Source organism: Nuphar pumila, chromosome 6 (assembly GCF_984573655.1).
Source record: "Nuphar pumila chromosome 6, dmNupPumi1.hap1.1, whole genome shotgun sequence".
NCBI classification, from domain to species: Eukaryota; Viridiplantae; Streptophyta; class Magnoliopsida; order Nymphaeales; family Nymphaeaceae; genus Nuphar; species Nuphar pumila.
Window position 1 is genome coordinate 3,735,854 of NC_143254.1, and position 18,169 is coordinate 3,754,022.

At 37.0% G+C, this 18,169-nt stretch overlaps 2 protein-coding genes and 1 non-coding gene across 3 annotated transcripts; 2 read left to right on the forward strand and 1 right to left on the reverse strand.

The window, feature by feature from the left end:
• Positions 1 to 580: 580 nt before the first annotated feature.
• TRNAG-GCC (transfer RNA glycine (anticodon GCC)) lies at positions 581 to 651 on the forward strand. The gene has a single exon. It is a non-coding gene; the product is annotated as a tRNA-Gly (tRNA).
• Positions 652 to 2,296: 1,645 nt separating this feature from the next.
• On the reverse strand, positions 2,297 to 7,988 carry LOC149833685 (NAD(P)-binding Rossmann-fold superfamily protein). Its single transcript, XM_090010944.1, has 10 exons — positions 7,779 to 7,988; positions 7,592 to 7,653; positions 7,274 to 7,393; positions 6,148 to 6,247; positions 5,826 to 5,906; positions 5,451 to 5,500; positions 5,182 to 5,332; positions 3,898 to 3,954; positions 2,683 to 2,804; positions 2,297 to 2,596 (listed from the first exon to the last, which is right to left on the reverse strand). Exons 1-10 carry the CDS (start codon positions 7,791 to 7,793, stop codon positions 2,386 to 2,388), a joined length of 969 nt encoding a protein of 322 aa, XP_089867070.1. The 5' UTR covers positions 7,794 to 7,988; the 3' UTR covers positions 2,297 to 2,385.
• A 7,389-nt stretch (positions 7,989 to 15,377) lies between these two features.
• LOC149833686 (uncharacterized) lies at positions 15,378 to 15,845 on the forward strand. The gene has a single exon (XM_090009200.1). The coding sequence runs from the start codon at positions 15,378 to 15,380 to the stop codon at positions 15,843 to 15,845; it is 468 nt and encodes a 155-aa protein (XP_089865326.1).
• The last annotated feature ends 2,324 nt before the right edge of the window (positions 15,846 to 18,169 follow it).

Consider the following 18,169-nt stretch of genomic DNA (forward strand, 5'->3'; position numbering starts at 1 on the left):
TGATAAGACTGAGGCACGCTTTTTGTCCTACGCATCAAGTTCATTCTAATAAGTCCAACCGAGCCTGACCCAATGCCCGCACTGTCGTGAGTACAAAATTAAGTTGGGTTAAGCCTGAAATGGACTTGTCTGGATCCAGATATTCACTTGACTAGGTTAGGGTTCGGGTTGGATATCATATCAAACTGGACCCATTTCATTGGATTTGACAAATACCTTCCGCATTGAAGTAAATACATGATTGGGTTTTGGACTTTTGGTATTGAGATTTTGGAATCCAAATCTTATAATCCAACTTGATAGCGATTAGAATCCCATTGTTTTAAGGTGTAAATTTAGATGCATTAACAATTTCAACACAATAAAAGATAAAAAGCATTGTTTCCCTCAACAACAACAAAAAAACATTACGAACATCGCAATTCTTATTGCAATGTCTTGAAAAAAAATGTGTCATTTCGAAAACATCATGATGTGATCATGTTCTTATCGTCTTTTAAGTAAACTGCAATATAATTTATAATCACAATACTTTAATTAACACTGATATTTAATTTTTAGGCGTTCAACCATCACAATTGCACCAGTGGTCTAGTGGTAGAATAGTACCCTGCCACGGTACAGACCCGGGTTCGATTCCCGGCTGGTGCATTCTATTTTTTTTAACACCTCTATCTGTTTTGCTTGCTGCTCTATACAGACTGCTCTTAACAAGGCAAGAAATAAATGAATTTTGGTGGGACCAACGTTTATCAAGGGGACATGGCTCAGAAACTTTTTGGACCATCTGATTATTTAGACGGATGGCTCAGAAACTTTTTGGACCATCTGATTATTTAGACGGATGGCTCAGATGAGTGCGTTTTCAGTTTGCTATGACTTTGCATGGGAGACTGTTTGTGTGTGCACAGTGTTACATGATGTTCAATCATAATCACAAACTTAAGCGATGTTCTAAAAATATTATGATTACACCTAAATGTACTTGGAAAACGATAAGATCATGGTAGCATCATGATATTCTCTTCCTTGAAAAAAAATCATGATATTCTCTTTTAAATTTTTACTTTCCTCGGGACATTGCATTAAGAATTGAGATATTCACAATGTTTATACTTTTTTGTATTTTAAAAATCTTTTTTTTCATGTTATGTATATTTTCTTGGATTTTTTAAATCTTATATGTGGTTGTCTTCTCAATCTTTCCTGCGAAACAACATTAAACCTTTCCTTGCCTAGAAAATCCTGATACTGAGATTTCTGACACTGTTTTTCAATTTTCAACCCATCGACCTGAGCACAGGTTTTTATGTAAACCATGCATGAAATTCTTTTGTATTCTTGTTGCAAACCTGTCCATGCAAAGACAACTAGAAAATACTAACTGAACTTCGGATTAGGGAATGGGAATTCCAACTCATCTTGTAATTCTCGTGTTTGCATTAATCAATACTATGACCTTGCTTTCTTTTCCAGAAAAAAAAAACACATTTCATATTTTAATCTCTGTGCCCCAAACGGGTTTGGTGCTTTTCCAGAAAAAAAAAAACACATTTCATATTTTAATCTCTGTGCCCCCAAAGAGGTTTGGCGTAGTGGGATGGGGCCTAGGCCTCTAGGCAGGCAGGCAGTCTAGGTTCAAATCCCTGGGGGTAAGGGGTAAGCCCACAAAGTTTTACGCTGCCAAGATAGTGATCATAAGTACAGCAGGCAGAGCCACTGAGGCTAGATCTCTGATCATGGGGGCGGGATCTCGTGTAAATATCAAAAAAAAAAAATTAATCTCTTAACATATTATGTTGAAATTCAAAATCCTGGATTCTTACAAAACGACCTTAGCACATCTATAGGAATTCAACAGCCTGGGAAGTCCAACATCAATGGAATTATGTGTCAAGGTATCCAAACACTTCCTAGAATTTGATGGGAAACCAGATGATTATGTATCAGAGACATCATAAGAATGTTAATCCAAGGAACCTTGGACAGAAAAACGTCCAAAGAACCTTACGTTCATCACCAAGATGAACAGCACCCAGAAACCCGCCAAACGAAAGGCATCCACCTGGATGACCCACAAGTCTTTCCATTGCCGTCCATTTTTTTTAGGTGAACATCATCGATGGTTGCAAAATGGACAGTTAAGATTACATGACATGTTTGGGTGGTGTTTGGGTGCACCTTAGACAAGCAAGGCCATATTTAGCATGCTCTCTTGTGGCCTTGAGTTTACACTCGGGAATATAAGCAAATTCAGAACTCCAATTTATCCATGGAAAAAACAAAAGAGACTACATATAGAAGCATGTTTTCTAGCCACTCAAATCTTTGCTAACATGAATTCATGGTTTATTACACAAACATTGTATTACTGTTACAATGAATTCATCCCTGCCCAAAGCACATGGCACGTAATTTAACGAGGATTGAATCCATCGTCATAGGAGAGTGCTTGGTACCTGAAAGTGGCAAGTGCTTTGTTGCTTCAGCTCGATCAAAGTAGAATGCACCTGATGTCAATTTTTCCTTTGACTGCAAAGCTAACCACACAACTGTATCTGCCCCCTCCTCTCTGGTTCTGACATTACCTGATAATCTGAAAGTTTACAAATTATAATCAGTGGAGGACTCATGGATAAGCTTGTGGACTGATTTCATCAGGTAGGGTGGTTTATATCTCACACTTTGTTGAGACCCGGTAAGCTTTTTGTGAGACCAGGTGTTTCTGCCCAACCCGGATGCATTGAATAGAAGCCAATGCCTTTATTGCTGTATAGTTCTGCCCATTTTTCAGTCAATGCAACCTGAGATAAAAACAGGACGATAGCTCAAAAGATTAGTGACAAATACGCTCTTTGGCATAAATGAAGACCCACCCTGCAAATTTCTCTCCAAATGCAGGAATTTGATGATGCTCTTTTTACCATTTTCGATCGAGTTAGCAAACATGATCAAGTAGGCAGCTTTGGCTACTTTTCCTTGTCAATGGTACTTAAAGTGTCTTAGTTAATGTGCTCTATAAGAAAAAGAACATGGCTGCAAAAGAAAACTGTTTATTCACAAATACCAGGCATGGTGTAACAAACTTAATCAAAAGCATGAACTGATGATAAGCAGTTTGATTTTACCCTAAGAATGCCTTGGCAAAACTAAAATAAAGGGATTTATGGCAGAACTAAAAATAAAGGGCTATATGAAGTATGCTCACTGTTATCTAAATCAGTTACCTTTGACCAGCAGGCCCGAAATGGTTGAGTCCACAATCAAATATCTGCTAAGGTTACTCTTCTATTTTTCCTAATTCTGCTTGTTCTATAACCAATTCAAACCATCCGAGCCCACTGGTGACTTGGATCAACTTGGTAGCTAACTTGACCAATTGTGCAAACTGGTCAGATCCTGTTATATATGTAAAAGGGCCCGCTAGGATAAGTCACCTCAGTTCCATTTGTATGCACATATAAAAAGGACAGATCTTCATTCTTTCAGTTTTAACTTGGATGCCTTTGTTGCCATTTCAAATACTCGTCCTCCAGCAAGATGCAACAAACTACATTTATTTATCCCATTCAGGGAAGAGTTGCCCGTTTGGCCAAAATTTTGGTTCAACTTCAATTGACCCACTAAACTTGTGTTTCTGTCATTTACACATCAGATTGATGAAGGATATATAAAATAAACATGTTAAACCAGTCTAATGAAAGATAATAAAATAGATGTGAAACAAAAAATTGCACCATAAATAATATGTTAAGAACTATATGCATATGTGTACATTATGTATACGCGCGCGCGCGAGAGAGAGAGAGAGAGAGAGAGAGACCCGTATCAGTAAGAAATACTTGATAGGTGCTAAAATAACCCATATTTTCATAATCTATACAAATATTCATTCACCTGGATTCTCTTGTTTCGAGCATACTGGATAGTCCCATCAAAGTTGGTTTCACTGAACTGCCAACAGACAAATTTCATCAGCGTTTGTCACTGAATTGTGGCACTTCGTGACATAAGCAGAAAAACTAAATAAGTCCAATCTTGAGGAAATGAAAAACAACTAATAGAAAAGCTGAAATTTTACCAAGCATATAACAGCTCAGAAAATAAAGAAGATCAGTCTGAACATTGAAAATTGTAAAAAAAGCTTCTCTCAAAAGTTTCTGAAATCATCAAGTTACGCTAAAGTAGGAGTTCAAATCAAACCAGAATAACCATACATTAACTTGGAGTTAATAGGTTTTGTAATTTCAGTTCATAATAGTAAGAGTGGGTTGGCCTCTGTGATATATTGAAATTAGGGGTGTCAACAGGTCGGGTTTGGTTCGGACCCAGGTGAAACCAGACTTGGACCAGATTTTCAGGTATGGTATCGGGGTCCAGACCCAGGTCTAATCAGGTCCACTATAAGAAAAACCATGCCCAGACCCGATAAGAACTACATGAACCAAACCCGGACCATACCCGGTAAAACAATATTTTTTTCATTTTTACATTGAAAATTTGTGGGTCTTAATCGGAACTCAGGTCGGGTCTGGGTCTGGTATAAAATTTCACAAACTATACATGGGTCCATGTATTAATTGGACCTTTGGCTCTGGACCCGGGTTTTAATCGGGTCTTCTTATTTATCACCATACCCGAACCCTATAGGGTTTGGTTCGAGTCAGCTCCATGTAAACCAGGCCCATTGACACCCCTAATTGAAATACCATGTTCCTGGATCTCAGCTCTTGTACTGCAAAATCCATGGCCTTCCTTTCTCTTAAACCTTAGAACTTGAGGTGTATTTGCAGCAAATCATATAATTACAATGATACAATTACAGGTTTAAATGGATATCAGATAGATGGGAGCCACATCAAGTAAATGTAGAGCTTCCCCTGCTCCTGTTCCACTTCAATCCCTCTATCCAATCATCGGAATTTGTTAAGAGAGGAAAGAGGAAGGGCATATGAAAGTTTGTCATTGTTACCAACATGATTAATTGACTGCCACACATCATTAGTTGCATACACTGAAGCAACAAAAGAACGTAAGGCGATAACCAACATTCACAGTGGATAGCACATATGGTAAATAAAAATGGGGACAAAACACAGCCAAGTAAACCAGCTAATTATTTATTTATGACGTATGGGCATGGTTTTAATTTGTAAAGGCTCGTTTTACCTAGTAGACTACCTGCAAGTTCTCCGATAAAGGTTCTGTATACATTCCACCTGAGGAAACCATAATGACTCGTGCATCAGGGGCTGCTTTTTCCAACAATGGCAACATCAGTTCTGTCATAGCATAAGTTGCTACGACGTTTACAGCAAAATTCAGCTCCAAGCTAAGAAAGAAAGAGCTTTTAGCTGAGATGAACATGATGTAACAAGAATAATCGATGCATATATGAAGCAGCTTAAAATAGCTCACACCCTGTGAAACAACACTAAACATAAACATACCCTTCCGCAGTGGTAACACGATTGTGCTCCAACAAACCAGCGTTATTAACCTGAAGTTAAATTTAACCCATCAGCCCTCCAGCCTCTTAGTACTTTGAATCCATTTGAAAGAAACAGAAACACTAGTATAGGCAACAAAATTCATAAAAGTCCCTTGTCAAAATAACCAACAGAGATTTAACCAAAACAATAACACAACATCATAATAACCACATGTCATCAGGTTATTTAATTTGTGATGATACCAGACAATCTGTTGGCACCCGTAAGTTACGATAAGTGGTCGGATTTTCAAAGCCGCAAAACAGGATCCAAAATATTCATGCATCACAACTAATATATGAAAACGAACAAGGCCCAAGAGATTTATCATACCAAGATGTGAAGTGGCCGATCATTTGAAGAAAACCTAAATGCAAATGACTTTATTTCACTGATTGAGGAAAGGTCACAAATCTGCAAACAAGCATTTTTTATTGGTTGGAGCGAGCATCTTCCAAAGAAATTATGATGCAAGACTGCCAGAAGCCATATATACATCTAAGACCAGTGTCATTCAAGCTTCGAAAATACCGACTGCATTTCTTTTCTTTTCATGAACTGATATGCTTGAAAAAAATTATCAAGAAAAAAGTGGATAATTTTCAGGTGGTGCTGATTAATCTAAAAAGGGAAAAACAGCTTGAACAATATATACCTCAAGGTATACATTTGGATTACCCGTCTTTGACTTAATTTCGGAGAGTGCAGCTTCTCCCCTCTCTTTGCTACGGCAAACCATGTATACGGTTGCACCACTGAAAAGATTGCAAGCGAACCATGGTCAAACAAGAAAGTTCAAAGAATGATCAAGCCAGAAATATTCATGAACTAGAAAATTAACTTTGCAAACTTTAGATGCATAAGTTTTTGGATTACCCACGTCAACAAGAAATTAAATATAGAGATGAGGCAAAAATATGAAGAAATATAACAGTTTATTTCCCTACAGGATAAAAGAAACTGGCACAATTTCAAAGAAAAAACAAGTTAAAATACTCTTTTACACACATTTTATATATATATAGAGAGAGAGAATAGGGATTATGCTGTCCCTTCTTTCGTTAGGGTCACCGTTAGGACCCTTGAAAAATCATAGTTTTAGGTGTTTTATGCTTGATCTAAACATTAGATGTGTTTATCATTGCTTATTTATTAAATAACGGGATTTGCTTTGAATTGATTTGATGTAAAAAGGCAAATATTTTATCATCAAATTTTAGTACAATATCAGCCATTGATTTTTTTACCTCTTTAAAATACAAAAACTGAGCATAAAGATGCTTAATCAAAAACATGTTTTTTATTGAGTAAACAATGATAAATACATCTAACGGTTCAAATCTAGCATAAAACACCTAAAACTATGATTTTTTGAAAGTAACAAAAAGGGACAGTATAATCCCCATTCTCATATATATATATATATATATATATATATATATATATATATATATATATATATATATATATATATATATATATATATATATATATATATATATATATATATATATATATATATATATATATATATATATCAATGAAACATGATAGTGGATTTTCAGTGTTTTTTTCTTAGTTCCGACCCCATGGATGTGTTAATCACTATTGATTTACTAGAAATCAACACTGATCTTGCATTTTGGATGAAATTTCGGAAAAAACAACAGAAATTCATGAAAATCCATAGTAGGTTTCCATTTCCCTATATATATATATATATATATATATATATATATATATATATATATATAGAGAGAGAGAGAGAGAGAGAGACTTACCGTGATGCAAGGCCCTCTGCGGTTGCATAACCGATACCGGAATTTGCACCAGTGACCACGCAATTTTTTCCTGTTATCTGGATTTGCATTTCTTCTGCTTTAAAACGCTTGGCATGTTCCCTAGAGACGTAAAGAGACCATGAGAAATGGAGTTGATGCTAAACAATTTTCTTCAAGTGAAATATGACCCCTAAATATTTGGAATTGTCCCCTGAGCATGGTTATAGAAAAACCCAATAAAACCTGAAATAACGAGACATTCCAAAATCAAGACCACTGGTTGATGGGATTGAAGAGGGGGGCGGGGGGAGCACTCACTGGAATCCTGATTTTGTGAAGTGGAATAACCCATAAAGGCCGAAACCAACTACTCTGAATCCCTGAGTACCAAACAAAGATGAACTAAAATCTTCGTCACACAAACAAACAAACAAAGCCAAAAAGGAAGGAAGATTGCGACCCAAGTAAGGCAATTGAATGGAGAGAGAGAGAGAGAGAGAGAGACCTTCTGCAGAAACATGGAGTTGGAAATGGAAAGGTCAGGCCTTGCGCTGCAGCGAGGCAGTTCTTTGTGGTGCCACTGGCTCCAACGAGTTGCTATCTGATTTCTCTGTAGTCCGCACAAGTGGCTGAACGCTCTATTCTTCAGAGCTGTATGGTTCAGCCATCCACCCTCGGAAGAGACGTTGAAGGAAAACAACCACACAATGATGCCTTCACAGGTTGGGCAAGTCCGAACCGGGTTAATATTTTGTTGCATAAATCACCTTATTTTCTTCTTTCTTTTTTTATGATCGGACTTGGTGGATGCCATGTAATGTGAAAGGTTTCTTTAGTACTAGATGAGTTTTCGATTATGTGATTATTACATGTGAATAGGTTGTTTAAGGGCTTCAAAAATTAGTGGCACCACAATGCACTAAAATTTCATGGCTCAAAAAGATATATTTTAAGATCAAAATAACATAATCCAATGTTTGATCCATAGCAAAAAAGACCGAACATGTCTATGTGATCGGATGGAGTAGATAAAACTTGAATTCCATAATTGGGTACAGAAATCCAAATTAGGGTGGGCACAAATGTGTGCGCATATATATATATATATATATATATATATATATATATATATATATATATATATATATATATATATATATATATATATATATATATATATATAAAGTGTTGCAATCGACAACGGTTGGTATACTTTAATATCATGCACAAAAGGTTGTTAGACAAAAAATACCTTTAAGGTAACTTTTGCTATAAGTTTAGTCATTCTGTAAATTATATTTTAGCTGTCAATGACCAATATGTTCTTACTCAATATCTACAAAATACCTTGTCATGTCCTTCATTTATGCACAGTTGCCCAACTTTGCATTTGTCGATTGAAAAAGTTACCAGAATCCAAACCCAAATCCTAGTTCAACAAGGCTACAAGTTTAACTGAATGGTGTTTTTATCAGCAAATTCATGGCATGTTGTAGAAGTCATTGTTTTAAGAGAAATCAACATGAAGGGCTTTATATTAGTTAGAGAAGCCAAACAACTAGGAAGATAGAGAGATGCCCATGATTGTTCTTCCTGACATGATTTTTAGTTAGATCGTACTTTTGATGAGTATCTCTATGAGCAATTCATAGGTTAGGGCAATAAATATATGATGGGTGTCAAACTGATTTGGGCTTGGACAAATTGAGCAGGTTTTCACATGCTCCAAACTCATCAAAAGTACATCGATCTATTGAAAATCATGCCATGAAGAATCATCACGGGCATATCTCTCTCTCTCTCTCTCTCTCTCTCTCTCTCTCTCTCTCTCTCTCTCTCTCTCTCTCTTCCTAGTTGTTTGGCTTCTCTAACTAATATAAAGTCCTTGTTGATTTCTCTTATAAACAATCCATTGTAATTACTAAACAATGACTTCTACAACATGCCATGAATTTGCTGATAAAAACACCATTTAGTCAAACTTGTAGCCATGTTGGACCGTAGGTATTGGGTTTGGACGAATGCCAAATGCATATTTCTGATAACTTTTTCAGTCGACGAATGCAAAGTTGAGCAATTGTGCATAAATGCAAAGTCAGGATAAGGTATTTGTAGATATTGAGTAGGGGCAAATTGGTCATTGACAGCTAAAATATAGTTTGCAGCATAGTTTAAAAACCCATCGGGTTCACCCGGTGACTCGGCCCGAATAGCCCAGTCACCATGTCAAAAAACAGGTGTAACCCAACTTTAACAGAACTGGGTCGAGTCATGGCGAGTCATGCATAAATATACGTATATAATATATTATATATATAATTGCATATATTATATAAAATATAATATAAATATTATGTATATTATATATATTATATATAAAAATATGAGTATACATGTATTAATAAAATTATATATTAAATATATTATAAACTACTATATAATGTATATTATATATAATATATTGGTAAAATACTATAAAATATAGATAATATATACATATATTTATATATTTTATATAAAAAATAAAGTTAACATCACCTGACTGAGTCACCGAGTTGACCCGGTCGTGTCACGAGTCACTCAAGGACGAGCTGAGTGACGAGTCACCATGATTTAAAACATTGTTGTAATATCGCATATTTTCACCCTAAGTTAAATTTGAGATTTTCAAAAATTTGACCAAGTCTAGAAAAAAATTTGTTTGATCCTCAATTTTAGACCGATGCTTTTGAGAATGGGTTTGGCACAGGTCTCATCGATAAGGTCGAGGTGAGCAAATCGAAGCGTGAGAAAAAGTTTTATTTTTTACCTTTAAATTCAAGCAAAATGTAAGCAAAATTTCGGTTAGTTTTGGGCGAAATTCAGCATTTGATATTCGTATAATATGTCGTTGGATGCGTCTCAGAATTTTGAGTGCAACGATGTTTTACTTTTCTAAATTCGAGTTTCGGTTGGCCCAAAATTTATATTTTTTCAAAAATTGAGCATTTTGTCGATTCGGACCCAGGGTTGGATCAGGCCGTATCTGATGGATTTAATTCAAATTAATATGGATTTAGACTCTTTCTATGATCCATATTAATCTAGATTTGATCTAGCTCAAGACCCATTTAGATTTCTGAGATGGATTTGGAGCTTGGATCCAAATTCATGCCCAATAATTTTTACAACTTTAAATTCATCAAAAACCTTTAAATTGGGGTTTATTAATGCTAAGAAGCCTCCTAAGTAAATTTTGTAATTTTTGAAAGCTTCTGGAAATTTGTTTTAAAAATAACATTAAATAACTAATTAATTGATTTAATATAATTCTGAAAATTTATTTTGAGGTTTGTTTAAGACTCTTAAAAGAGCCCTTTAACACTTCTAGAAGGATCTAAGAAGGTTTGAGAATTTAGGAGTTCCAAATAAAATAAATTTTGAAAAGTCAACTTAAGAGTTCCGAATTTTTTGGAAAACCCATATGCGAAGAGTTCTTAGAAGAGAGAACTCGCTCTTCTCCAGCCCATTTGGAATGGGCTGGAGAAGCCCCCCTATTAGCCTATAAATAGTCAAAAAAAGAAAAGAGAGAAAAAGTAAAGAAAGAGAAAGAAAAAAGGGAAAGAGAAGAAGAAAGAGAGAAAGAGGGAAAATGAGAGAGAAAGAGGGAAAATGAGAGAAAAAGAGAGGAAGAAGAAGAAGAGAGTTTTCTTCTTCGATTATCTATGTTTTTCACCACTGATTTTGTTCTTTTTCTCGATTCACACAAAGGTATGAGTCTCCTCTTTTGGATTCAAGTGAAAAATCGAATGTTGGTTCAATTCTATGCAATATCTTGGGTGGTCATCCATGGAAAAACGTGTATATAGCTGATTTCTCAAAAAACACATGAAGGATGATCCATGGATCTTTTTTTATAGCTAAATTCTTGTTTTTCTTTCATCTTTTTCATGAAAAAAAATTATGTACTTGTTATAACAGAATTTTTATTGATGTAGGAGTGGTTCTTTTAGAACCCTCTTTGACAGAAGATGTGTGTGCCATGGTGTGTTTATTGAAAACATTGAATATATATATATATATATATATATATATATATATATATATATATATATATATATATATATATATATATATATATATGCATTCTTGAATAAGTATATTCAAGAAAGCTTATTGCTCATGTAATATTTCTGAACATATATAGGTTTTAATTCATTTTGTAAGCATATGTGAACGTGATCATGTTTATAACGTGTTTCTTTTTTTTATTCATTCATGTAACTATGCATAGTTCACGCATAGCTAAAAAAAAAGGGATACATATATTTGTTGTTGTGGGGCAGTCGACCCAAGCCGATTGAGCTGGCTGGGCTAGGGCTGACCCAGCCGACTATACACTTTAAAAAAAAATAGTTGTGAAATTGTTGGGCCCAGTCGACCCGCACTCGGTTGAATCGTGGGTAATCAGCCCCAGCCGACGAGCCGTGGGTAATCAGCCCCAGCTGACTGGGTCGGCTGGGTGGGTTTGGTTGCATGCCAGACCTAGTCGACTGGATCGGCTAGATCACGTGTTCTTAAAAAAAAAAAGTTTGTTGTGTGGTGTATTTAAAAACTTCAGATTTTTTTGAATGGGTGCATTTGAATACATGCTAAAGAATGTAACTTGTTACTTGATATGATATGTTGAAGCAAGATAATATTGCAAGGTTGCATCTTATGCGCATACATATATTTAATTGATGAGTTTGGCACGTGCGTCATTACTTAAATGTTCATATGCTTGATTTAAAATGTGTATTGCATGAAAGAATGCATGTGATGCGAACATGTGAGTTAAAGCGTGCATATAAAATTTATGAGTTAAAGTGTTAATTCAAGATTGTTCTCTTATATATGAGCATACGTGGAATTGACATGTTGTTGCATGTAAATAATTACATGAGTGAATACATGCTTTAATTGAAAGGATGCATGAATGAAAGCATTTGACATGAATACATATATTAAATGAAATCATGCTTTGGATATGAATACAGGTATTCAATGAAAGCATACAATTAATATGAGGTTGTGCTCTCATGCACATGCACATGAATTTTATTGTTTCATGTACATCTCTGAAATTGTTTGTATGATGGTGCATTGAAAAGCTTGTAGAAGGAATGCATAGTGGCATGTAATTGATGATTTTTGCATATGAATGCATCGATGATCAAAATTGATCATTTTGAGTTGTATGAGCCTTGAGCAGGTGTTGCTTTTTGTTTAATTTGTTCTATGCATTGCAAAAATCAAATGTGATATTATTGTTGTATTAAACTGTTCTATGATTTTCTGCGGGCAGTGCTCCCGTGATGGTTCTTGCATGGGAATATGCGAGCGTGTGTCTTTGCTTTTGCATGCTGATTTGCAAACTAAATAATTAGCCTTTAATAACAAGATAAAGATAAAGGAACATTGTGATATACGTTCTAAGATCTTCTATCATTAGAATGAGAATCTTAGAGTTTCAGTTTTAGGAGACCACGAGAATAAAAAAACTTTGTGTGTACTATTATTACCCCTAAACCTGATATTCAGGTTTTTTCTCTTGATCATGATTTTAGAGAGAGTTTGGCACTTTACCTAGGGGCAGTGTGTAGACACAACTATTATTTTAGTATATCAAGAAAGTTGCACTATTGGATGTGGAGGTCCTTAGTGTCCCGACATTAGATGTGGAGGTCTAATGTTCTGAAGGTGATTCGGTTCAGAGCTAAGTTTGGAACCCAGTAATAAAATACAACTTGTGTGCTAAGTTACCCTGAGAACCCTACTTGACCTTGAGAAATTTTACCCGTTTGGTGTATCCGCGGGCAACGGTAATAAAAAAAAGAACTTAAATTATCTGCATTCTAATAGGGGTATGCTTATAAAAAGATAATAAAGTATTCATGCATGTGCACAAACATCATGCATTTTCTTGTTATGCATTAGCTCATGCATATTTACTTGCTTCTCTACTTGCCCTATATGATTGAATGCATGATATTATATCATGTTGCATGCTGAATATTCTAAATGCTTATATGGACCATGTTCTTGTTGCAATAGTATTCCTCTAAATTATTACATGAATTCTTATTTGTATTCTTTATGCTTATTTATTTCATTAGGGGGATTCGTACACAGAAATTTTTGGATTTCTGACACCACTACTTTTGTGTTTTTTGCAGCCTCAGGAGATCAGTGAAATAACTCACTTCTCAGAGAGTTACGAGTACTATATGTTTGCTAGACAACTTCACAGATTGACAACGTGGCTCTGCTTTTCTTTCATTTTATTTACATTTAATTATTTCTGCACTCTGATTTTTCTTATACAATTATCTCTAGACTATTCTTACTTATTTAATAAAATTTGACTTGTTATGGTGTAGATGATAAATGTAAGATCCCTGGTGATTTATTTGGTTATGCAATTCTAAGTGAAACTATAAAAGCCTCGGGTCTCTGAGAATATTTCCGCAATGGTTTAAAAAAAAATTACATTTTTAAGGGGTATGAGTTGAGGTCGTTATAGGTTTGGTATCAGATCGACCACGAAATCTTACACTTTTCTCATCTTTTTTTGCATTAAATTTTTAATTTTGGTAAGTAGGCTCTGTCTTAAAGTGTCAGCAAGTCATGCCTCGTGCTCTAGAGCAGTCTCCTTCACTGGTAAGGTTATTTAATACTTTTATTTAAGCATGTAAATTGCTTCTGCTTGATTGTATTCATAGTTTAATTCTCTTCTGGTGTGAATTAATATCTTTGGTGTAATTGTATGAATGTAATTATTCTGGATCAATCTTAAGGGGGTAGGATCGATCGGGTATAACTTTATAATTTTCATGTTTTAGATGTATCACCGCAACCGTTCTTCGACTTCACTGGTACTCCCGCAGATTGGCAGGAGCATAGGGATTTTATGATGAATGCCCTCAACACCCTGACCAAGGTGATGACGATGTAGGCGGCGCAGACATCTACTTGTGTCCATTCGCCCGAGGTCGTTTTGAACACAGGCGGTGTTTCTATCTAGAGATTCCTAAAGTTGGACCCGCCAACTTTTCCAGGAAAGGCCGACCCAAAGGCAGTTAAGAGCTGGGTTGAGGAGATTGAGCGGGCGTTTGACGTCCTACTTGTCCTTGAGGATAGAAAGATCTCTTTTGTCACGTACAGTCTAAAGGGCGATGCCAAAAAGTGGTGGAACACCCTGCAAATGGTGAAGTACGCCGATTTGGACATGATTTCCTGGGAGGAGCTCTTGGACACCTACTTCCCTTCCTACGCTCGGGAACAGATGCAACAATGGTTCCTTGAGCTTACTAAGGGAAGCATGAGTTTGGTGGATTACGCTACCAAATTCAGAAGCCTGGAGCGATACTGTCTGAACCTTTTCGCTGATGATAAAGTAAGGGCGGCTAAGTTCATGCGTGGGCTGAAAGACGGGTTGCAGACCTGAGTGTTGATGAGTCAACCTACTACCTTGGCCAATGCGATTAAGTCTGCTACAGTCCTGACAGAGGACTGAGAGAGGTCCAAGAATGCATTTCAGAAGGGAGGTGGCAACAAAGGTGGTTCTTCGGGCGGAACGAGAAAGATTCTACCTACAGGCAAAAAGACGCAAGGTGGCAAGACGCAGCGAACTCGTGAGGGGCGACAGCAGAGTGCACAACGGGGTCAACCCCAGCAACAGAAAAATGCCCAGTTAGTATGTCGCAAGTGCAGCAAGAGCCATCCTTTGGGCTTTTGTTTGATGTTTAAGGGGGTCTTCAACCAGTGCCAGCAGCCTGAACACATTGCTCCATATTGTCCGAACAAGCCAGCAGATCAGGAAGGACAACAACAACAACCACTGCAGCAGCAACAACATAGACCTCAGCAGTAGCAAGGTCAACACAGGACCAACAGGCGAGTCTACGCGGCTACAACAGCTACTCAAGGCGATCAAATTGACCTGATCAAAGGTATTTTCTTAGTCGTCGATCACTTTGCTCGTGTGATGTTCGATTCGGGTGCGACCCACAGTTTTATTTCTGCTTCATTTGTGAATTTGCTCGAATTGGTTCCTTCTAGCCTTGAAAAGGCTCTTGATATAATGTCACCTATGGGTGCATCATCTTCCTGTGGAAAGTATTTTTTGACAGTTATCATTGTTATCGAGAGGCATGAGTTGTTTGCCAACTTGGTCATACTAGATATGACATTTTATGATGTCATTCTCGGTATAGACTGGTTGTTAAGATATAATGCTACCCTCCAGTGTCAGAGAAAGAAAGTTATTTTGGAGCATCCTGACTTGTGTGCATTGTTATTTCATTCGACGAGACCGGCGAGCGAGGTGAAGATCGTCTTCCCCTTGAAGATCTTTAAGTACCACAAGCAAGGTTGCATGGTGTTCTTGGTCAGTGTGTCTGCGCAGGACAGTCAGGAGACATCGTTGGAGCAGTTAGATATTATTCGCGAGTTTTTGAATGTCTTTCTCGAGGACTTGTTGGGATTGCCACCACATCGAGATATTGAATTCTCGATCGAGTTAGTACCTGGTACAACACCAGTTTCTTGAGCTTCGTATCGCATGGCACCTGTAGAGTTAGTAGAGTTGAAGAAGCAATTGCAAAAGCTTCTTAATAAAGGTTTTATCAGGCCGAGTGTATCTCCCTAGGGTGCACCAATAATCAATACAAAGCCACCGCATAAAAAAAGAGTGAAGTTTGAGTGGTCACCTCGATGCAAAGATAACTTTCAAGAGATGAAGAGGAGGTTGACCACAACACCGGTTTTGACGTTGCCTTCTAGGATGAGTGGATTCGTTGTGTATAGTGATGCTTTGGGGACCAGACTAGGCTGTGTTCTTATGTAGAACGAAAAGGTCATTGCATATGCTTCTCGACAACTGAAGGTGCACGAAAAGAATTACCCCACACATGACTTTGAGTTAGCAGCAGTGGTCTTCGTATTGAAGATCTGGTGCCACTATCTTTATGGAGAGTAGTTTGAAGCCCTATCTGGTCACAAGAGTCTCAAGTACATATTCATTCAGCAGGATTTAAATTTAAGGCAACGTAGGTGGTTGTAGTTCCTGAAGGACTACGACTTCTCCATCGCTTATCATCTTGGTAAGGCGAATGTGGTGGCAGATGCGCTTAGTAGAAAGGCGTCAGGCATAACAGCTAGCCTGATTGGATGCGATTGAGATTTGGTTGAGGAGTTTATGAGATGACAACCTTTTTTCTGATGACTCTGGATGCATCATTTATGCTGGGATGCAGACACCATCAGAGATCATAGATCGGATTGATGAGCTTTAAGCATTCAATTTGGATTTTAAGAGGTTATGCGTGAGTACCCAGAAGCCAGAGACGCAGTTTCGTTGCGAGAAAGATGGGACCATAATGTTCATAGATAGATGGTGGGACCCGAAGGCATTGCAGGAGGAACTAATAAGTGAGGTCCACAGGTCTAGGTATTTTGTTAACCGTGGTTCTACCGAGATGTTCAAAGATCTTTAGAGAACCTATTGGTGGAATAAGATGAAGAGGGACATCGCTGAGTTCGTGTCCTGGTGTCTCACCTATCGGCAGGTGAAGATCGAGCACCAGAGGTCATCAACCCCTGCTATTTTGAAAAAGAACAGGGTAGGGTCCAATGACCCATGCCGCTAAAGGAACAGTTGCAGGGGCCATCGGCCCCTGCCGGATATTTAAAGAAGGGCAGGGGCCATGTAAAAAACAAGAGGGGCAGGGGCATTTGGCCTCTGCATTCTTAAATAAGTATATTCAAGAAAGTTTATTGCTCATGTAATATTTCCGAACATGTATAGATTTCAATTCGTTTTGTAAGCATATGTGAATGTGATCATGTTTATAACATGTTTCTTATTTTTTTTTCATTCATTCATGTAACTATGCATAGTTCATGCATAGCTCAAAAAAAAGGGATGCATATATTTGTTGTTGTGGGGCAGTCGGCCCAAGCTGATTGAGTTGGCTGGGCGAGAGCTAACCCAGCCGATTGGGTCGGCTGGGTGCAGTCGACTGTACACTTAAAAAAAACATTTGTGAAACTGTTGAGCCCAGCCGACCCGTAGTCGGTTGAGCCGTGGGTAATCAACCCCAGCCGACTGGGTCGACTGGTCTAGGAAAATTGACCCAGCTGACTGAGTGGGTTGGCTGCATGCCAGACCAAGCCGACTGGGTCGGCCAGTCGGCTAGGTCATGTGTTCTTAAAAAAAAAATACATTGTTGTGTGGTGTAATTAAAAACTTTAAAGTTTGTTGAATGGGTGCATTTGAATACATGCTAAATAATGTAACTTATTACTTGATATGATATGTTGAATCACTGTAATATTGTCGAGCTGCATCTTATGCACATACATACATTCAATTGATGAGTTTGGCACATGCACCATTACTTGAATGTTTATATGCTTGATTTAAAATGTGTATTGCATGAAAGCATGCATGTGACATGAAGATGTAAATTAAAGCATGCATAAGAAATTTACGAGTTAAAGTATTAATTCAAAATTGTTCTGTTATACATGAGCATACGTGGAATTCACATGTTGTTTCATGTAAATAATTGCATGAGTGATCACATGCTTTAATTGAAAGGATGCATGAATGAAAGCATTTGACAAGAATACATATATTAAATGAGATCATGCTTTGGACATGAATACAAATATTCAATGAAAGCATACAATTAATATGAGGTTGTGATCTCATGCACATGCATATGAATTTTATTATTTCATGTACATCTCTGAAATTGCTTGTATGATGGTGCATTGAAAAGCTTGTAGAAGGAATGCATAGTGGCATGTAATTGATGATTTTTGCATATGAATGCCTCGATGATCAAAATTGATCATCCTGAGTTGTGT